We start from the raw sequence: 22,863 nt of genomic DNA on the forward strand, positions 1-22,863 counted from the left end.
ATGTTTCTATTTAGAAGCTGAAGAGACCCATCACAGGTAGTTTTATTGTTTCCGTTTTCTGAAGAAATACCATAGGTATGCATGTGTTATGATTTATGTCCACTGAGGATTGTGAAGATCTGTGGTCCTGTGGGGTTGTATTTCAGACTACGCCTTTCTGAAAAAGTCTGTGCAGCTGTTCTGTTATTACCATGGAAGAACAGTTGCAGAATTACTGTTTTTGTTACAGAAATTCTCCATTAGTTCTGTGTTCATACTTAATGATAGCCCCTTTGGACGCGTTACAACAACTTCTGACGAGTAATTTCATTGTCGTTGTTGCCTTCTCGGTTCTCCGCTCTTTGCTTTATGGATTCACCTAGAGAACTTGGCAACTTCGATGCTGCTACAGAGAGCTTCCAGAAGGCTTTGCTCCTAAATCAAAATCACGTTCAGACGTTACAGCTCAAAGGAATGATGCTTTATCATCATGGAAGCTTAGATGAAGCGCTAAAGAATTTTAAGGTAAGGAGGCCCTCAGTAAATACGAAAATTAAAATGTTTTAACAAGGGCTGGTATTCAGCAAGTGTAATAAAATGGACAGACATCAAAGTTTTTCATTTTTTTCATTCTGAATGTGCATTTGATTTTTTTTTTTGTCAAGTATGTCTTAAAATATGTATTAAACCTTACAGTTTTTAATTAAAAGTGGAATTTTGCTAAAACTAAGCCACTTCCTCCATTTTATGAATTGCTAACACCAAGCTCTGGTTGTTGGTTGGTTGTTCATTTTGTTTGTGGGTAGTATTTTTTGTTTCTTTGTTTTGTTTCTGGTTTTGAATTTTTTTTTTTAACTGGTAATTGTGGTTTTGCTGATATTTGAGTCTGGGTTGAAACCTAAAATTTTTTCTCACTTATGACAGAAGGAGGAATGTAGTCATGCTTTTAATTTTAAGTTTAAGCATACACAGTTCCAATATTTTATTTATTATTGAAGATACTCATTCTCTCTGTTGGTTTGTGGGTGCTTTGTTCCTTTAATCTCCTAGAGATGTCTACAGCTAGAACCGTACAATGAAGTATGCCAGTACATGAAAGGTCTCAGCCATGTTGCAATGGGACAGTTTTATGAAGGCATAAAAGCTCAGACTAAAGTTATGTTAAATGATCCACTACCGGGTCAGAAGGCCAGCCCTGAATATCTTAAAGTGAAATACCTCCGAGGTAAGTTGGAATGGTTTCTCTGTTTTTTTAGTTTTCTTAAATTCTTCAAAAACCCTAGAAGTTCAAGCATACTTGTATTTGTGGCCATTTTAAAGTAGCCATCATACATTCTAGTGAGCACTGTTGAGTATGTCTGCCTAAAAGAAATGTACCCTGATTCTTATTTGTTCACGCAGCTAAAAACTGGGACTACAAATGAAATAGACATTTCTGTATGATGGTAAAGACTGTTCTGATTCTTAGTTGAAACAGACTTATATCTGTCTTAGAAATTAGCAAATAGCAAAATTAAATTATCTGAGTAATGACTTATTAAATTCATGTTGCATAACTGACAAACATATAATCTGATTTTTTTGTAATTACATATGTAGGCTGATTATGCAAATGGTAATTAATTTTATTTCTTTCCTCCAGAGTATTCTAGGTACCTGCATGCACATTTGGACACCCCTCTTACAGAGTATAATATTGATACAGATCTTCCTGGAAATTTCAAGGATCACTGGGCCAAAAATCTTCATTTTCTTATAGAAAATTATGAAGAACAGCCAGGGTTACAGCCACATATAAAGTAAGTAATTATTTTTTAAGCCTACTCCAAATGTGTGGGTGTGTTTTTTTCTTTTTCTTTTTTTGGTGTGGGGTTTTTTTCAGTTTATCTTTTTAAGGTGCGATTCTGAGGCATTATAACAGCATACGTGTTTAATAATGTGTGAAAGTGAAATTCCACTGAGCGTGTAAATCCTTTTCAAAATCATAGGGGTTGGAGTTGGTTTAGCTCATAAGGGGAAGAAGAAACTTGGAATTATTTTCTTTGTTTTTGTCTTCACATAATAATACTCACATAATGTTGTATGATATCCACATTCTGTGGTCTTACTGATTAACTGCTCTATTTCTTTTTTCTTGCAATTAAATTTAAAGAGTTGATAAGTTTGAGATGTTCAGTGTAGTGTTATGTAGCACCCTTATTTGTGTTAAATTTTTATTTTGGTATAAGTGTAATTTCCTATATACTTAAATAAGATGCTTTTATAATGGCAGCTGGTTTCTCTGAGAAAAAAATCTTCTCTGCAGTAATTTAGATCACTAGTGTTTTAGGAGGGGAGAGCAGGGGATTTAATAGAATAGGCTTCAAAAATAAGTAGCTAAAGGAAAGATAGCAATTTTTTGTACTGTAAGCTAGTTTCTAGATAGATTTTAATGTGTTAATTTTATCTGTGTGAAAATCGTTGAGTTAAAAATCTATGGCTATAGTGTACTTGGAGTAGAATCCACCTTTACAGCACAAACAGCTTTTAGAGAATTATGGGAGAAGTTACGGAATATGGATTCCAGTTTCTACATATATTCTTTTCTTACTTACTGTTGAAGTTCCTCAGGGTGAGAGTAACATTGAAAGATAATGTATTATCTGTGAACTCTAGTATTGCTTACTATGAGCAAGTCTGAAGGTGAAATAGTGGTTGTGACAGCAATAAGCTCTGCCATTGAATTGAGTAGGACCAGGGTGGCATTTGGGATGTTGTGCGTAACTGTCATGTACTGTGTTATGTTCAGTGGGGTGGGAGAAGGTACGGGTGTTCTTTATACTGCTTTTAAGTATTTCTCACACAAATGGTATTGGTTATCAGGCAAACAAATCTGTGGTTTAGAACTTTCAGGACTTTTGTTTTCAAATTATGTCTGATGCATGTTTTTCTCCTCTGTAAGAGATGTGTTATTTCAGAATTTTGAAAGCTATAAGCCTGATGTACAAGAACTCATATGTGTAGCTGATCATCTGGGTTCCATGATGCAGTATGAGACACCAGGATTTCTTCCAAATAAAAGAATACATAGAGGTATACTAAAACTGCTCTATAAATTTGAGTGGGGAAAAATTGATGTGATAATTTAATGCTATACCTTTGCGATCTGCAAACTAGTTTTATGGTGTTCCTTTTAAGTCATGTAAAAAGTGTAAAATTAAAATCATCGTTATGTTAGCAGTTTCTTGACCTAACTGGGGACTAGGAGTCATAATCTCCCAGATTTTAATGATGTTGGCAATTCTTTCCCTGTAAATACCTCACTTTCTTGTTTCAATTTCCCTATCTGTACAAAAAAGAGTGTTTGGCTCTAATTGATTTTTTTTTCCTGTTTCTGTTGTTGTTATCCCTCTCTCCTCCTCCGCCACCCCCAGCCATGGGATTGGCCACTCTAGAAGTCATGCAAGCTGTGCAGCGGACTTGGGCAAACTCAAAAGTTCGGATGAACGGGAAAACCAGACTGATGCAGTGGCGAGATATGTTTGATATTGCTGTGAAGTGGCGAAGGTAATGGTAAAAGAAGAGAGAGAACACGTTGGTTGTAATAACTATGCGTGCTTCAGTTAACCAAAGGCTGAAGTCACAGGGGAGAAAATGAACACTTGCACTCTCTGTAACTATAGGGTGCTCTGATAAGAGAAGGGTGTTGAACTACAAGGAGTGCACTTCCAAAAATACTCTATTTTTCTTATTTTTTTAAGAGGGAGCGTTGGGAATAGCATTTTCTGGTTGAGGCAAAGCTGTGAGAGACCACAGGATACATTGCAACTTAGATTAACAAAAATCTACCAGTTTCAAACTCCAGCAACATAAAATGCTTGTGACTTGGGTTTTTTCCTTATGAAAATGGTACACGTGCATTTCAATAAGAAATTACTCTTGAGATCTCCAAATTCTGTCCTTTTGCATAAAATTATTCTGTGTGCGAGCAAAGCTCAAGTAAAAATGTTACATGGAATGAAATGTGTGCCAATATTAATGCCCTTTGTCTCTTGTAGGATAGCTGACCCTGACCAGCCCGTGCTTTGGTTGGACCAAATGCCTGCCCGAAGCCTTAGCAGAGGTTTCAATAATCACATTAACTTAATCAGGTACAAGCGTTTTAACGAAGCTTTCCCCCCACACGCTAAGGGGTTGTACCAAAACTTACCAGCGTTCATGAAACAGTGTATTACAGTACTGAATGCATACGTGCTTATTGTTTTGCTTAAATGTTTATTCTGTACTTTCTAATGGAACATTTGGGTTTTGTGCATCTCAAATTTTCCTTCGTGATATTTCCTCTTTTTCCTGGATTTCAATTGTGCAATTGAGTTATAGGAAGATCTGACTAGGATCCAGATGATCCCTGTTTTTACGTGCTGAAATTAATAAAATTTTTACAATTAAGGTAACATGGGAATTCAGTTTAGCAGTGTTGTAATTTTTGCAAATGCTGCTTCTCAAAGGTAGTGACAGCAGTAGTGAAACAATGCTGTTCTTTTAACTTTAATACCAATTTACAATAGAGTGAAAAAGCAGTTTTTAGTTGTTTTCGAAGGAGGCCATAGTAAAACAAAAATGGCAAAATAAGTCATCTATGAAAGGTAAGAGTTGCAGTTTCAAACAAAAGTGAAATTTAAGAGGTTCAACCACTGTTGTACGTTCCATCTTCTCCCATGCTGCAAGACTCAGTATTGTAGTCGTGACAGTGCTACCTCCCATAAAGTGGTAGAGGTGTGAGAGACTCAATGTGGCAACATCACTGTCAATCACAGGAGTGGAGTGTGTTTGTGTAAGTAAATATGTAGCCAGGTTTCATCTTATTGTCCCCCCACCCCAGGAAATACTGAATCTTTCATCTGCCATTCTCCTTTTATCTATTTCTTTGTGAGAAACTTCATGAAAAAAGAAGGATAAGGGAAGCAAAGCCTTCTCAAGAATTATTTCAGGCAGAGAAAAACAGTGATATTCTAATGTTCATGTACAGAGATTAATGAGAATTTGCTCACGCTCTTCATTCTGCTCTAGGCATGGACCCTAAAGCCTCCCCTTTACTTCTTCAGGGAGTGAGTACGATGGAGTGTTAAACTGCAGTGCAGATCAGTAGTTGCCTTGCAGGAGGTGGTGCTGCTTGAACAGTCTTAATGCTCAGAGTCTTGTCCTCCCTCAAGCCAAGTGTTACATTTGGGTTCCACACTCTCTCCATCATTGCTGTTGCTGCATTTCTCTCTTCTCACACGTACGATGCAGCAGAACCACAACCATCTGTACTTTGAGGCAAGGATGTACTCCATACCTCATCTCTTTCTTCCTGATTTTATTTTAAATGGGAGAGTAAAAGCTTAATTTCTAGGGGACCTGTGGTGGCAGGAGGCATTCATGTAACAACACTTGATTACCGTGCTGAAAATAACATCGAGCACTTAATCTGGGGAAATGTGTCCCTGTACAGGATCTCTGTGTCAGCAGCTCTGTTTTTACTGGCCAAAGTACTTGTTTTCCTCTCATCAGAGAATGCTAGCAGAACTCCTGATTTACTGTTCCAGCTGTTCTGGTGATTTCATAGAGATCTGAAATAACCTTACGAACATTCAGAATAGAATTAGATTCACTGTGGGCCTACTAACCTTTTGGGTTTGGCTCAACCTTGACATTTAAGGATCTCCTCAGCATTTTGATCATGCTTTTTTGGATTGCTAGGTAGTGGTTCTCTGAAAATCACTGATTCGACACTTTTGGAAGGAAAAATAGATTTGAAGCAGTCTAAATACCACTGGCGTAGGAGTTGATCATACTTTAGTACTGAATATTGATTGCATCCTTTTTGATTCTGGAAACCCGTACTTGTTTCATCATTCTGCATCCCGAGTAATAACTGCTGTTGATCAGCTTTCCATAGTGTTTTTTTCCTGCTTTTGGACTCCCTGCTGATGATTTCACGTGAGGTGAGGGAGAAAAGAAATGAATATATTTAGTAGTAATGGGTTTTTACATTTATTTTACTTCTGAAGCTTGTTCTAGTCCATTATGATTTCTAAATGACAATTTACTCCTAATGGATTATACAGATCTGCGTAATTTCCCTATTGCATTACTCAACTGTAAAATGGCTGCTGACAGGAGATATTAATAGGCTAGAGAGCCAACACCTTTTTGTTGCTAACTGAGATCATTTTATGGTCTTTCGATTGTTTTTCAGGAAGACATACATTGCTTCCTATTTGTAGGATTTAAAAATTATTCTCATAACTCTGACCAAGGCTGAATTCTTCCTAAAGCATGGCTACCTGAAAACCAGGTGCAACAGTAGATGATTTAGGCTGACAAATGGCAGCCTTCATAGTTATTAAGTAGACAAAGATATAAGTCAAATAAGAAGTGGAATAATAGCAGTTTGAGTGTTCTTTTAGTATTCATAACAGATCTAGGCATGCTGAGCTCAAGCTGACTCTGTTCTGCTTGGTCTAAATTCTACACCAGTAATTTCTGTGTGCAAAAATATTTGGATTAGACATCTGTTAACCTTCTTCTTCACTCGGAATTCCTTGCATTTGAAGTCCTTGTGATTCCTGTCAGTGACTCAGGTTCAGTGGAAAGATTTAGGTTTGTTTAGAGTTCAGTGATTCCTGTCAAATGAGTCTTGGCATGGAGGCACTAGCATTCAGTGACTGCTGAATTGATTCATTTCCAGAGTGGCAAAACATTTGGAGAGTGTCAGAAAACAAACACTACTTTTGTTTGGTTTGAGTCAATTTGAGGACCTTTTATTAAAGGCGTATAAGAAACATCTTGCACTTCACAATGTTTGATAGGCTTCCAGATCTTAATGTTCTCGAGACGCAAGTATATCGCTGTCACTACTTCTTCATGGGTCTGTAGAGAAGTGTGGCTTTGGTTTATCGCCTTTCTGCCTCAAATGATCAAAGCTACCAAGTTTCATTTAAAGTAGGGAAAACGTTTTAGAAAGCTTAAGTTATTTTCACAGGCAAAACAAGGATTTGGGACCATCTGAACATTAATGATATGCTTAATATTCTTATGAAAAGAATGAGGGCGCTCCTTGGAACACTGCTACTTTTGATTTCTTGATGGTGGTGTTTATTAAACAAGAAGAAATAGTGGGAATAAGCACAAATCACTTCTGACCACCCACCAAGTCTTTTCTTGGTACTGCTGCTTCTAGATAGCCTTACAGAGCGATAGGTCTGGTTTGGATGTATTTCCAAGATTCTGTTAAAGGAAAACCCAGTTTCTTATACTGACACGCTTCTGCCTGTTGTACTGATATTTTTTTAATACAGATGGAAAATGATGGGACGTACAACAAGGGCAAATTATGTATATAGATTTGCCTTCATCCTTCCACTTTCCCTAATGTGCAGTTACGTGTATGTGTTCTAATTCTGTTCAGTTTTTAAAGACTGACTCTGCCATTGTTCTGAGATGAGGCCTACTGAAGTGTGAGACTGTCAAGTGAGACATTAGGCAGGGACTTAAGCTGCCAGAAGTCACTTAGAGTGGGGAAAAAAACTAGGTGTAACACCTTCCTGTGATTGACAGTGGTTTTGCTTCCTCAGAGAGCGGTAACGTTTGCTTTATAAAATCTTGTTTTGTAGACTGGGAGAAGAGGAAGGACTCCTACAAATGCAATAATGGTATGTAATTTTTCCTCTAAGTGGATATAATCCTAGCAGGTTTCTAGAATTTTTTTTAATGTGTATTTTTTTCTTGGCAGTCCAAGAGAAAAAAACAATACCTTTTTGATGGTTTTGTTTAACAGTTACTATTTCTGTTTAATCAAAGCAAAATTACTTCAGTGTAGGGGGATGTAGGTGAACAAGAAAAATATGCAATTTGTCAGAGCAGATCAGCACATGTATTGACAAATATATAAACTGGAGAGTGTTGGTTCTCAGAGTAAATCAACATACAGATTGAGAATTCTCTCCTAGTTCTGCAGTATCAATGGGTGTAAATAGCTAAGAGATTATATCCTGTAGAAATCTATAATTATCATATAGATCAGATTTATTGGACATGGACACACTGAAAATGGGGAAATAGGCATGAAAAGTAGTGTATCAGAGAACACCACCACTAATGATACATAAGCTTTTGCAAGTTCCCTGTGGAATCTATATTCAAAATGGGGGATGGGCAATTCACCACTTCAGACAAACCTCCAGTTATTTCCTTTAATTTACAAAACATCTGTGGACAAAACTCTGTCAAATATTGATGAGTAATGTTTGTGTCTTAGGCCTGGAATGTTGGGTTGAAAAACAAGACTTTGAAAAACATTTTCTTTTCTTTGTAGGGGACAGGTCATTAACATGCGGTACCTGGAATATTTTGAGAAAATTCTTCATTTTATCAAAGATAGGATCCTTGTTTATCATGGGTAAATTATTGATAATGTTTTTTTCTCTGCTTCACTCCCTGGTAATACTGATTTGAAATCTACATAATATTAATTTCAGAAAGTCTAAGGGGTATTTTCTTAATTGTAGTAAGTTCTAGCTTTCTTAGTATCTATAATTGCTTTATTTCCTATTGGAAATGTAAAATCTTGTTCATTGCCACATTAAGAAACTTAAACTAATAGGAAAAACCACCTGTGAGTTACAGTATACTTAGAAACTAATAATGATGTTGAATTTGTACCCACAGTTTTAGTATGAGTGGGTCTCAATTTTTTCTAAAAATATGATTTATTAAAGATGTTGTGTCTTCTCCTGGTAGAGTAAGGTACAGTAGATCTGAATATTGAGATTAATTTATTAAACGGGAGTGAGGTAAAAAGAGAAAAGAAGATATGGAGGTAATTTTAACTGAGAATGGTGTTTGAGAAGTAGTTTTAAAGGAGCAGAGAATCTACTACCTGTTATAGGTGAGTTGGTAGAGTTTGTCTTGGAACGGAAGTCAGTGGTAGAATCTTGACAGAATGTGACTTGAGTTAATCTGAAAATTGATGTTGGCATCTATTTCAAACTTTGATAATTTTTTTTTAATAAGTAAAATGTCTTCCCCACCTGTGGCTCATTTGTGGCAACAGTATTGTGATAATGTGATGAGAAACTTCTTTAGCTTTCTACCCTTTAATTTTTCTTTGGCCTGGTAACTTTTGTTAAGCATTGGGTTCTGGTTTTTTAGTCTCATTGTGCAACCTAAATATCAAAAAATGAAGGTGCAGAAAATCCTTATAACAGTTGAAAACATTTAAGTGTTAGAAAATTTATGATAGTTGCTGAAGATACAGAAGTTGTGTAGTAACTGGGAAGTCTATCCTCTGCTGGGAGAAAGCTTGAGATTGAGCCAGCAGCATTTGAGCATAAAACAGAGCAATTTGTGCTGTGAGGTTTTTAAAATAATCCTGTTCTTAAAATCTGGGTGTATAGTAATGAATATTAAAACACTAGTTCAGTAGGTTTCTTCACCGTCCAGCTGTGCCTGCATCTGTAGTATTTACATACCTTTGAGGCTACACAGATGCATATGTTTTGAGAAGAGCATCTCTAACTCCATTCTTCCATCTTTCCTCACCAACAACCCCCTGCCCACACACATTCATGCAAACACTGTCTATTGCTTTAGAGTGGCCAACAGCAAATGAATATGATTAACCTGAAGTTTGAAGCTGAACAAGTAAGCTGAGCTGATAGAGGAGGAAATTACTTTTTGAAGAATAGGAGAGCATGTGGCCAAGTATGAAGGAACTAGTGTTCAGAGAAGAAATAACTTAATAACTTATTCCACTGTGGTTAATTAGGTTAGAGCTAGATGGATTTCCAGAAATGCTACATGTGTTCAACCATCACGATTTTATATTTAATTTTTTTTTCCAGTGCTAATAATCCAAAAGGACTGTTAGAGGTTCGAGAAGCTTTGGAAAAGGTCCATAAAGTAGAAGATCTTCTTCCCATAATGAAGGTAAATTAAATAAAAATTTCAAAATAAGATAAAAATAATGAAATATTCTGGGAGATATCCAGTTCCTCAGAATATAACCATTGTGCATAAGCGTAAATTGAAGCTGAAAACACTAACTCGGGTTATTTCAAATCTGCATGTGGGTATGACCTTGCCTTTGATACTTGCAGGCATGTGGTGTATATTTGAGAGGCTTGGCCTAACTGTGAATTGGTAAAGAAATGATGGAAACCAAATGTTGAATGTGATTCTTTGAAGTCAGCTTCATCAGCCGGGAGGGTCTGTGGTCAGATCTGCCAAAATGGGCTCCCAGTATGCCTGTACGATGTGAAGGAAAAAAATGAAGATGTGTGCCTGAAAGATTAGGAACATGGAAGCTTTTTCTACCTTAGGTTCCTTGGTGGGGGAGAAACAGGTGAATAGTTGCCCTTAGTGACCAATAGCTAATCTGAAATGAAACCCTGGTTTACATTCTTGTGGTTTGGAAGACTGTCAGAAAAGGGGTGGGGAAACCTGCAGGTTTCCCTCTTGCTGGCAGGGCCCTTCATAGAAAGGCTCTGGATATATGGCGTGCAGAATGATTTATAATTCTTTTCTCAGTGGAAGTAATAAGGGCTTGAGCTGGGTTTAAGTTTTTAAGTCTTTCCCCTCTCCCCCCATTCCCCCAGATTAGTATGAACAACATGTAAGTATTTGGGTTCGGGGAAACACTGTTACAAAGTATTTATTTTTAAAGGATTGGACAGGATTTTATTTAGAATTGAATAAAACTTTGGAAGAAACAGTCATTCTGAGTAGAGACAAACTCACTGCTTCCTTGTCAGATCTGTCCGCGCTGCGATTTCATACCTGAGCAAAGCTGATTGATTGCCACGCAGCAGAGCTCTCGAAGATACATTGCTGCTGTCGATAGGGTTTGGATTTGCTCGTGGTGCTAGTGCTCACTCACTTGTGTGCAACAGAGATCTTTACAGAGATATGTGGCTCAAGCACTGAATTTTTCTATGGCGTTTTTTTAACATGCATTACTAATACAAGTGTCTTCAAAGAACATACCATAATTTTGGATGTCCTTTCTATTTTACTGTCTTGCTCTTGGCCTTGAGAGGTGAAGCCAGGCACATGCGAAAACTGCTGAAGAGGAGGTAGATGTTGGGGTGGATGGACAATTAAGTGTTCCCTACTGACAAACAAATGGGCAAACAGGGCCCTGTTGAGCACCTAATATGGCTACTGTTGAATTGTATGCCACAAAAAACGCTATTAGTGGAGTTAAAAATGTAGGTTACTCCAGGAGGATGATGAAAATATGTAAACATAGTGGACTATACATGACTTATTTAAAAATAAATGTCTTAACTGGCAGCAAATACTCTTCCTGGCTTTCATAACCTGTACGTTTTTCTCTGGTTTGAATCTCCTGTATCCCATTTGGAATTGCATTGAAGTGGAATGCTGTTTCTCATCAGAGGCTTTGAGATTTGCCTCTTTAAAATAAATGCAGATTCTCTTTAAACAAAATATCTTTAATCACAAGTTCTATCTTAAAATAATTAGTTGCCTGAGTAATTATTTCAACGCAGTTGCATAATAGTCATTAATAGTGCCTGTATAAAATGAATGTCTGCTGATACTGATGTAGTGGGGTTATTTGGGTAGCAGGGGAATGGTGTATGTCAAAAGCTGGACTTTTGGCTTTACTTCCATACAGTTTTGCCTGATTTAGAAAATTCTTGGGATACAGTATTACACTTCAAAAACATAGCTTTGTGAAATTCTTAGTTCGTAATTGTTTTCCTTCTGATCATGATAAACATTAAGTGAAACTAGATCACAGTTAAGAAATTGTTGCTGTGAGTTGTATTCTGGAATCCACGCTCAGACTAGTTCAGCTACTTAGCGTATACATAAAACAGGCTCTCAAGTTCCTGCTTTTGCGTTGACATTGTTACACCAAAAGGTTACTATCAGCAGGCAACTTGGAGAAATCTGTACAACTCAAACTGCTTTCTACAGTTGCTTTTGGTAAACACTGCCGCTTTCTATTCCCTCTGTAGTTATGAAGTTGAGTGTCAGTATGCCTCTTTTAGTATTTATGATTTCAGGAGGAAAGGATGGATAACTCAAATAACATAGTTGACAGGAACTCTTTGTCGTGTTCTCTGTCTGTCCGTTTTCATTTCTGCTCTGTGTATTTTAGGCGTTTCAAAACGATAGCTTGGCAGTCTCTCTGTTCACTCTAATATTACTTCTTTTTATTTTTGAAAGCAGTTTAACAGTAAAACAAGAGACGGGTTTACTGTGAACACTAAAGTCCCCAGCCTCAAGGATCAAGGGAAAGAATATGATGGATTCACAATTACAATAACAGGAGATAAGTATGTTTGCCATTTTCATGGGTTTAGGTACATTAAGTAAAGATGAAGTATTATCAGTTAATTTTCAAATGCCATTTCTACTTGCATAAAGTGGATTTTGTGTTTCACTAGTGCCATTTTTATAAACAACTAAATTTGTTCATTTGAGGACTTCTGATTCCTGTTGTGTTCCCTAACAATATGGATATGGGGAACGTGGATAACATTGGTGGAGTAAGTCCAGTTGAGATGATTCTCTGACACATAGCACAAAAGTGAAGAGACACCTTGGTATTCGTCTTAGACTAGAAAATGCCTGAAAGGGGAAAAAAGTCTCAAAAATGTCATTCTTTATCCATATCAAAATATATTTCTTATTGTGAGACCTTTTCTGTTATGGTGACTGAAAAGTCTGGAATGGAATGGAAATTGCTGTGATCTGAGAATAGGAGAGACTCTCTTCTATTTGGATTTTTGGGCCTTTTTCATGTGGATTTTTGAGATGTTTGCAGACTTTCTATCTGCAGATACCAATTTCAATAGTACCTGAATGTATGAGGATGCAGTCAGGAGGCTTTAGGCCACTCTTTGGTTGAGAGAGTAAATTTATCACTTTAAGATCCTGCCTCCTTGTCTTCCTGAAGAATGAGCCTTAATCTGAAGCTCAGCAGCTCTGTCCTACTACTAACTAAAAACTTTGGTTTATGGGATTTAAAAATCTACATATTTGATTTTTTCCCAAAACTTCTGTTTCTAACGAGTGACATGGAAGCCAAACTTCTCTTCTAGAATGTTAACATATCTCTTGGTTTTTAATTTCACAGTCTAAATCATATGCCTATATAAAGTGAAATGGCATTGAACATGTGGCCTAACTGTTTTGAGGAAAATATTTTGGTGTCAGTAAAATGGTCTAACTTTGCTCTGCACGAACTTTGTTCTGTGTCAGTCAGTCTGTTTTGATCCAGAGTTTGTAACTATGCTTTTATACCACAACAATTTCATTGTGGTAGTTTAAAAGTTAACAAAACTACACTTTACATTCTATACAAGAATCTCAAGCCCATGAAGATATTCTAAAATTTCATATTTCTCACTTCTGCCTACACTTTAAGTGAAGCACTAGTGCTTGTCAGGTATGCTTCAATGGAAATATTTTATCTGTGGTTAAACAGCAATCTTTATGTATTCCTTCAGACAACCTTTCAATGTGACAAAACATTTCTAATTCAGTGGGGTTTTTTTTTTTTTTAAACTAAAAAGGGGGTAATGCAGATAATCTCCTGCTTAAGGAAAAATGATAGGAAAAAGGTTATGATGTAATATTGCAGTGTAGTACATTTGTAACTTACCCTGGATATTAGATTATGCACCAAGTTCTGTTCAAAAAATTTTCTTACCTCCTTTTTTGTTTCATTTACTTGATAGAGTGGGGAATATACTATTTTCAGTAGAAACTCAGACAACAGAAGAGAGAACACAGCTGTATCACGCAGAGATAGATGCGCTGTATAAGGACCTAACAGCTAAAGGGAAAATTCTAATTCTCTCTGCAGAGCTGGGGGTAAGGCTATTTGAATGGAAATGAATTCCTTGATAACATTATGTTATGTTTTTATACCTCCTGTTTAGCAGACATTGTTCTAATGATTTTTGACTGAGGTCTTAAGTAATAAAATTGACTGCTTGCTTAAACTCAGTTATGACAAATACCATAACAAGTTGTCTTAATTCTTTGTTTTACTTCAAAATTTGCTGTGTTTTGCTGCAGTAATAGAGTCCAGACCGGGTGTCAGTATCAGTGTGTTCTTTTGTTGTTGTTTTCTTTCCCCTCCTTATTTTTATTTTTCTTATGGATCTGTGTTCACCATTTCATCACCCTTATAAGCACTGCTTAGGGTTTGGCTTGTGCTGGCTGCATATAAGATGAGAAGTAACATGAATGAATGAGAAGAACTAGAATTGTTTGCGTTTGATTCATATTGCAATGAGAATCTGAATGCATTTCAGCTGTGCTTTCTGGTTTTCATCCTTTAACATAGTTTAGATGAAAATTTAGGTGAAACAGTTAAAGATAAACCAAAATAGAATCACAGAATGGTTTGGGTTGGAAGGGACCTTAAAGACCATCTAGTTCCAACCCCCCTGCCATGGGCAGGGACACCTTCCACTAGACCAGGTTGCTCAAAGCCTCATCCAGCCTGCCCTTGAAGATGACCAGGGATGGGTTGCTTAAACTTACCTTAATCAGACTTCAACTTGTCAGCTTGACATGTTTCACATTTGAAATGGTTCAAAATAATAACAGTACTGTATGACTTTCCAATGTGTCCCTTTTATGGTATTAACTGGCTATAAACTCTAATTCACTTTTTTTTTTCTCTTGTTTAGGAAGTAGATGCTGTTTGCAACTTGATCCTGTCATTAGTTTATTACTTTTATAATTTAATGCCACTTTCAAGAGGATCAAGGTCAGTGGTTGTCTTTATCATGTCTGTTTTCTTGGATGCACGCTGTAAAATGCCCATATGTTGCAGGATCTTAATATATTTTTTAATATTAAAAAAAGCTCCGGGTTGAGCTGCGTGTCCTGCAGAGTCTCTCATTTTGTGCTGCCATGACGATGGGTACTGACTCAGTACTGTTTTAAAAGCTAGTTTGTAATTGCTTATGGGAACTATTCATAGCTGCATGCATATTTAAACTGATAAGTAGTCTGTATTTATAGCCTTCAGATCACAGATTAAAAAGTGTCATTTTTAAATTGTAATGCTTTGGTTCCTAATCCATATTATGTTACACTACTGTACTTTCGCTCAAGAAGCTTTACTGCAACATGTTGGTACGATGAAATACACTTTGAGATAACATTTCAATGTGTTTTATTACAATAAGTTATTTTAGCAATTTATTGCAGCTGTTAGGGTCACCAAATGAAACCTTAGAATCAAGTCCCATATGTCACAGATCTCTTCAACTGAAATTCTAGTTTAATTCAAACCTGGCTATGTCTAAGACTGGTATGACTCTGTGCCACGGGGCACTTAAGGTCTTTAAGCTTATTATTAAACACAGTTCAGTGGAAAATTTAAAAAATCCTGAGGCTTCATTTTTACAATCAGACTTTACATTTATCTTACAGAATGTAAAACTTAACAGAAGTTCTGTCTGAGTTTCACAGTTTAAAAGAAAAAGCTTACAGTGCCCCTAGCTCCATTGCAGTAGAGTTCATAAACTCTTCTGGGCTACAGCTAAGCTTCTGGAGAACAGGAGTTTGCTTTGTTTTCAGTTCTATGGAGCCTGAAGTCTGAAGTTACGATTCTGACTACTGTGGAAACAGTGCTCTTCAGCAGGCTAAACTCTGTAGGATCATAACTTCATTCCTGTGGTGTCGGAAAGTAACAGAGATTTCACTTTTTCAAGTGTGGCATGCATGTGTTTACTTCTGAAATAATTAGTGCAGTAATTTTTACTAGCCTTCTGTGAAAGAGTATTTTGTTGAGTTTTGTAGTCTAAAATAGCATTATGGAGAGATTTCTACTCTGTTGGTTTTGTGTTTTTTTTTTTTTCTTAGTGTGATTGCTTATTCGGTGATCATGGGAGCACTAATGGCAAGCGGAAAAGAAGTATCAGGAAAAATCCCTAAAGGAAAGGCAAGTATCACAATACACTGATTCGGTCTTGATGGAGGAAGGAATACTTGTAAATGTGAGGAAGGAGCTGTAAGCAGGAACGGAAGTTGCACACTGATTTACTGGAGGTGGGCCAGCTCCGTACGATGGCGTCTCGCAGCCTGGCAGAGCGTTGAAATGTCATTGCTGTGCTGACGGTAGATGAGATTTAGAGACACTATGTGCCATAGTTCTGGTTAGCCAAATTGTAACAGTTTGTGTCCCACAGTAATCACATATTTGTAGCCGAAGCACTTCTGGTGTGCTGAGCTGCTCTTTCCAGCTTTCTTTGAGAAGGGCTCTGAGAGTACTTGGGCAGAATTAGTGACCTTTCTGGCAAACGGCAGGAAGTTTCTGTCTTTGTTCTCACTGTGTTCCAGAGCTTTTAGGCCTCGGTAAGTAGAAATGTATTTGCAACTTCTCTGTATTCTGCTTAATTTAAAGTAAGTCCTAGCTTTTAGGTGACTATGTTTGAATATTACACCGCCTTACTCAATAAAGGGTTAACTTTCTTTATTCAATGATTGGTCTGCTAGCTGTGTTACTTTTTCAGCATGAAAGGTGTGAGAGCACCTCTGTCTCTTTTAACATACTGTCAAAACAATCAGTGAAACTCCCGTGAGAATCAAAATTGTTGAACATACCCCGAGATAACCGAGGAAAGAGCAACTTTCCCTTTTGTTCTAAAAAGCTGTGGAAACAATGAAGGTTGTCTTTTTAGGACAATGAACTCCTAGTAGCTTTTAGGAGCAAACTGCACTTGCTGGGTAGCAAGACAGCTCTTTTCAGTATGCCATTAAGCTGGTATCTTCACCGTTCTGTGGGAGTTCAAGCTAAGGTAGACGACTTATGTGGGTTTTCTTATGCATCTTCTTAGGGCTTAATAGGGTAATGCATTTTGCGGATAGCTTTTATGCAGGCAAAGCAGAATTTCAGGATTACTAAAAAGCAGGGTTTCTGATGTACAGGAAGCTTTGGGGACACTTTTTCCAATTTCAGGAAAACCCTCAAATGTAAAAAAACATTTTTACAAAAGTTTTCACCAGCTGGAAGAAATTGTATTCCCCAGTTGAATGAAACTGGGATTTTTTTTTTTCTTTTTTGCCAGATTCCTTAGAAGGATATTTCTGGTCCCAGGCTTTTGACAGCATGCGTTGTCAGACTGCTCTGAAGACAAAGATGCCCAGTAGTCAAGAGCCCTGGTATTGCCTTCAGGTCAGGCAGTAGCCACGGCCAGTGTAGCTTCCAGAATTGGTTGTGGTTTGGTGTGCAAACCGATGGTGATTTTTAGTGCCTGGCATGCATGCTGACTTCCAAACTGGTGATGAGGGACAAAGTAGTCTGAGCATGGACTAATTAGTAGGCTTACACCTGTCGTACCAAGAATACAGGTAGAATGCTCTCAGAACCCTTCCTTGAATTCTACCACAGTTCATTGAACCAGCAGTGTGTCAGCTTAAGTGTTTCAGTACGAGTGAGCCAATGTCTTTGACTCAACGTTGTTTTGCTGAAAACTTACTTTTGGCTGTAGATACGAAGTTGCACAGAGTTCTGGGCTATAGGTAGTCAAACTTGTCTGAAAACCCACTGTGGGAAGAGGTAATACATAATGCCTGGAAAGTCCAATATAAATCTACCAATCGTGCTACAACGTCTTGCAGAATGTGTAGAAATGAGAAATATCCCCATTTTATTTGGACATTATAACAAAGGGCTGAGGACTGTCAATATTTTCTGGCACTGACTCATTAGTATAAACATCTTAAGAGATAAAATAAATGATGTTGTCACAAAAGGAAGGATATATTTTTAAGTCGAATGTATATCTTAAAAATAATTGAGGATTAACTTCGTGAAAGTAGAGAGGTTAAAATGTCTCTAACTTCTGAAGTGATTTTTTTTTTTTTTTTAAATTTTGTTGCATTTTTAGCTGGTTGATTTTGAAGCAATGACAGCACCGGGATCTGAAGCTTTTAGCAAAATAGCAAGGAGCTGGATGAATCTAAAAAGGTAAATTTTTTCTGTTCTGTTGTGGGGTGGGGAAATAAAATTTGAAAGACTTTTATGTGAAAAATTTAAATCTATACTATAAAATGTTACTTTAGAAATTATGAGTTTAGTAAGTGATTCAGTGTAATTTTTAATACTGGGAATTAATGAGATTTGAGTTTACAAGCACAGTAGTTCCTGTCCAGGCTACTAACTACTCTGTCAGAGTAGAAATAGAGTTATGTGAGTGTTACCCTCTGAGAAAGGTGTTCAGGTTGGTATTTTCTTCATTTTGTTCAGTAGTCAAATTTGCCTTTTTTTATTATTATTATTATTATTTTTTATCATTAGTAAATCTGGCAGTTGATGGAACAAAGCAAGGAAAAATTTTAGCTTTTGTTTTTCTATTCTTATGCATCTCCAAACCCTTTAGTGCTATTTTAATTTGGAGAATAAGTATTTTCAAAGTAGATGGAACTTTTGAATATACAGAATTACATTACTTAGTGTAGCATGACTTTGGTATAATGCTTTAATTTTTTTATGTTTGTATGGATTGATTTTTGAATGCTTAAACACGTTAATTCCTTGTCAGTAAGATGAATCTGGTGCATTTGGTTTGTTCCTTGGTGGTTATTCCCCATACAAAATCTAAAAATCGTGCCAGAGACAAAACCAGTTTGAGTATCCTTCACGTCAGGGTCAAGACACTTAAAGGGTGCTGCGAGGACTGACCCATGTCCTTATAAGGCCATCTATAATCTCTGAAAGGTTGTGCACATCAGGGGACGTTCTCTGTGGCTGCAGGAAAGGAAATCTTGCGTCCATCTTCCAGAAGGACAACCCAGGGAAACTATGGTCTGGTCAGCTTCACTCTGGTCCCTGGGAAGATGAGTCCTCTAGGAAAACATTTCAGGGTGTATGAAGCAAGAAGTGACGGGGGACAGTCAACAGGGGCTTACCATGGATTTACCAAATGCTGTGTGACCCAGTATGATTTCTTTCTGTGATAAAATGACTAGATTTGAGAAGAGAGCAATTCATGGTGTTTGGTTTTACTTCAGCAAGGACTCCCTCAGTACTCTCATACCAAGAGAGCACATACGGTCTGGACAAATGGACAGCTAGTTGGGTAAAAAGCTGTTTGGATAATCAGATTTCGGGGGTACTCAGTGGGCCACACCTAGAGTACGGTATTCAGCTTGGGGGGCAGCTGCAGTAGAGATTATGGTAAACTGGAGCAAATTCAGTGTGACCAAGATGGTCAGTGGGCTGGAGCACACACCTTCCTGGGAGTGCATCAGGCTTGTTCAGCCTGGAGAAGAGGAAGGCTGTGACACAGCAGCAGCTCTACAGTACCCTGAGCACTGCTTGGTGGGAGGACAAAAGGCAAGGTTAGGTTGAAATGAGTTTCAATCTGAGCATAATCTTTCTACCCTGGGGGCAGTCAAGCAGCAGAGCAGGCTGCCTGGGGAGGCTGTGCAGTCTCTGACCCTGGAGATCTTAAAGACCTGACAGGATGAAGCTCCAGAACCCTGCTCTGACTTCCAGTTGACCTTGCTTTGAGGGGGATGTTAGATCATAGAGCTCCAGAGGTCTGGTCCAACCTGAGTTATCCCGAGAGCCTGAGGAACTCTTCAGCTGCTGTTATTGCCAAATATATCATACTGGTTAGTGGTGTTTAACTTCATTAGCAGTGGTTCTCAGCCTGGCGAATTTCACTAGACTATAAAATCTCTTCCTAAATGAAGAAGGCTATTAAGAAGATTCAAGGACATCTTTGTCAGACTCAGGGTAAAAATCTACCTGTAGATGCAGTAAAATCCAGCATTTATTAAAGAGTGACGTTTTTAAACTACAGTGTAACAAGTTGCGGTTTTTATTAAAAGTAGTCTGCACAAATATTGTGACTTGGTTGTCTTGGTAATATAAAATATTTATGGTTCCCACTTTTTACTGTAATTCTCCCAATTTATATACTTGATTTCTGTTTTAATCCTCTGTTCATATCTCTTTAAGACATATCTCATGTCTCTTTTTTTTTTTTTTTTTTTAAGACACAGCTTTGCTCCCAAGAAAGACATTTCCCTTTGGTAGTGTCAGCTTCATAAGCCATTTTAACCTTACCGTTGCGTTTCTGACCCTCTCAGTTGTACTGTTGAAATCTCTGGGAATCCATAGCAAACCAGATCAGGGAACTGATTTGTGTTTAAAAACAACCTTGCCAAAACCAAAATTTATTTTTAACCAGGATGATTTTGTAGCATAGTCCCACTGATAGTATTGCTGGCTCAAATGAGAGATGTATAATGGGCAAGGAATGAGCCAGAGTGGAGCAAATGCTAAAGTTAGCTCTGCTTGATGCTGAGAAAAGTATCTGCAGAACCAGAGCCCAATGGACTTGAACTAATGATATGTAGGTAATTAACGAGTGGCTAATTTTTCTGTGGTAGAAGAATAATAGTGGGTAAGTAAGGCTCGAAGACTTAAAGCAACAAAATTTTACTTCTGCCACTTCCGAAGGCTTTTTTACGTAGTCATTATTTTCATTCTGTGTAGCAAGTGAGGAGTTATGGGAAGCAAGAGTTACTTGTGGGTAAGTTTTGTGGGTTTTTTGTTTTGTTTTGGTTGGTTGTTTTTTTTTTTCTTGACTTAAGGTCTCAAATTTGTTGGAGAACAGGATGAAGAAAAGTATAAGCTCATGTGTTAGCTCCAGGTAAATAATAAAAATCAGCAAAAGATAAACTTTCTTTTTTTTCTTTCTCTTTCAGTATTTCACCTTCTTACAAGAGCCTACCATCAGTAACACAGACTTTTCCAACCCTGAGAACAATGATTGAAGTACTAAATACAGACTCATCTCATTGTCTAAAAAAAACTATAGTTGTTGTATAATTTATACAAATAAAAGGCCAAGAGGTACTGCTTCATAAATTATTTTCAAGAGGAAATGATAGTCAAAATGGTTTTGTTTTTTAATGAACTGACTTGACTAGTTATCACTAGAATACGGTGAATCTTTCCATGACCAATAATATTAAAAAAGAAAAAAATAAATAGAACAACTGATTTCTTGCCTTGAGAAATGCTCTAACAGGAAATACAGTTGTTCAGGGACCACACTGAAGAGCAATAAGAAACCTCCATCACAGTTATGATCTGCACATACTGCAGGTAAAAATTTATTTAAAATAAAAAGAAAAGAGAGTGAGGAAAGTAATCAATGTTGGAAATACCACTGTATTACTTCCCATTTGTGTTTTTCCAAGCTTTTGTCTTTTGCATGGAAAACTTGGAGCAGTACATGTGTGGTAATTGGTAAATACACAGGCATTTCATGTAATGCAGTCCAGTGGAGGAACAGATGTCAGCTTAAAAGAATGGGTTTCAGGAAAACATCATTTGGAAAGAAAAACAAACAAACGACATACTTGGAGTTAAGCTCTTGGTGAGTCCGTGTCAAACAGCAGCTGTAGATCAGTCTCCCTTTCCGAGTTCCCACTGGTGGTGGTGGTTGGCAGGAGATACCAATGTGTTGACGGTGTATTGGGAGAGCTAGTTAGGGCTCCTTGAGTTGTTTTTGTGGGAAGGGCCTGGCAGCATTCTGGAAAAGCAGGCTTCCTGCAGGGCTAATTCAGTTCAAACAACATGGACAGTACCATGAACCAATTTCTGATTGCAGTAGTGATGATGATATTTCTGCAGAGTCCTGACTGAATTATATTCATTTTAACTTAAACTCTGTGACTTTAGAGCTCTTTATCAGGTTAAGTGATTTCAGAAACAGCAAGCAGTGATGGGGCAAATGTCTGGTTTCCTCTGTGATTTGATCAACATTTTTTTCCTGCCTGAGTATTCAGCATTTCATAAAATGGACAAAACTCTTCTGGTTTAGATACAGCTTTCAACTTATTTAGTATTGGTGGCCTGAACTGTGATTCTGTTGCTGTCATCATTTATGCAAATACGTTATTCTTTACTTTGTTTGCTTCCAATTTTCCAGAGGTTAGGGTTTTGCTGGGCAATTGCAAATACCTGTCCTGACCACGTAATATGAGATATGCTAACGAGTAAGTTGTTTACCAAGGGAGAGGGGAGAGCACCCTGCATACCCCAAGCGTACCAATAGCACCGGTGTGGTTGCTTTTCCATGGCTAAGGCACAGGGCAATCTCAATCCCCTCTAATGAAGAAAGAAATGGAGCAGAGCATCGAGGATGTTGATGTAGGTGACCCACTTTAATAGTGGGACTGAAAACAGAGTGGATTTATTGAATGGAGGGTCTTTTCTTGCTTATTTCACACAAGTATTTATTAGATTCAAAGTGGTCTCTGTGTGTATTTTTAAGGTGGCAAGAAGTGCCACAAGCTAAGTTAGAATCTGCTGTGAATACTGACATCCGTTAAATCAACAGGGCTTCTCTTATAAAGTTAGATTTCACTGTTCATTACCCTGATCGCTGGCAGAGTGGGACAGCTATGAGTAGCCAGAGACCTGAGTGTTCATCTGTGAAAGATTTTCACAGAGATGGCAAACGAATCCCAGAAAGTGGATGCATGCTATGTCTGCGTTAGCAGGCAGCGCATCCCACCCGGTACGAGTAGCTCACTTCCCACAGTCTATGCGTTTCAGAGGTCTCACTTTTGTCTGCTTGTCTAGTTCATGAACTGGCAGCCTGTTGCATTCGCAGTGCAGGTTAGCAATGCCTCTTCCAGTTCAGATGTCTTTGGGATGAAATGATGTGTATTCTGAAACCTCTCTGCACTGTTAACTAGAATGTGGCAAGGGGAGGAAACAAGGAGGCTTGCTTCAGAAGTGTGTTCCCGATTCAGATTAAACCAGTGCTGCACATATGCCCCTGGAAACCTTTTTTCATCAACTCATATTCTAAGATTATATATTGAAAACAAAAGGGT

At 37.6% G+C, this 22,863-nt stretch overlaps 1 protein-coding gene across 1 annotated transcript; it reads left to right on the plus strand.

The window, feature by feature from the left end:
• Positions 1-362: 362 nt before the first annotated feature.
• TTC13 (tetratricopeptide repeat domain 13) lies at positions 363-20,863 on the plus strand (the record flags this gene model as incomplete). Its single annotated transcript, XM_010149472.1, has 14 exons — positions 363-504; positions 1,030-1,204; positions 1,622-1,778; positions 2,921-3,051; positions 3,393-3,525; positions 4,017-4,109; positions 8,318-8,401; positions 9,846-9,930; positions 12,199-12,308; positions 13,716-13,851; positions 14,679-14,758; positions 15,862-15,940; positions 17,889-17,968; positions 20,719-20,863. Coding segments are annotated over 14 exons (1,609 nt in total), but the record flags the coding sequence as incomplete, so codon positions are not given.
• Positions 20,864-22,863: the final 2,000 nt, after the last annotated feature.

Source organism: Eurypyga helias, unplaced genomic scaffold (assembly GCF_000690775.1).
Source record: "Eurypyga helias isolate BGI_N326 unplaced genomic scaffold, ASM69077v1 scaffold30093, whole genome shotgun sequence".
Taxonomy (NCBI): Eukaryota; Metazoa; Chordata; class Aves; order Eurypygiformes; family Eurypygidae; genus Eurypyga; species Eurypyga helias.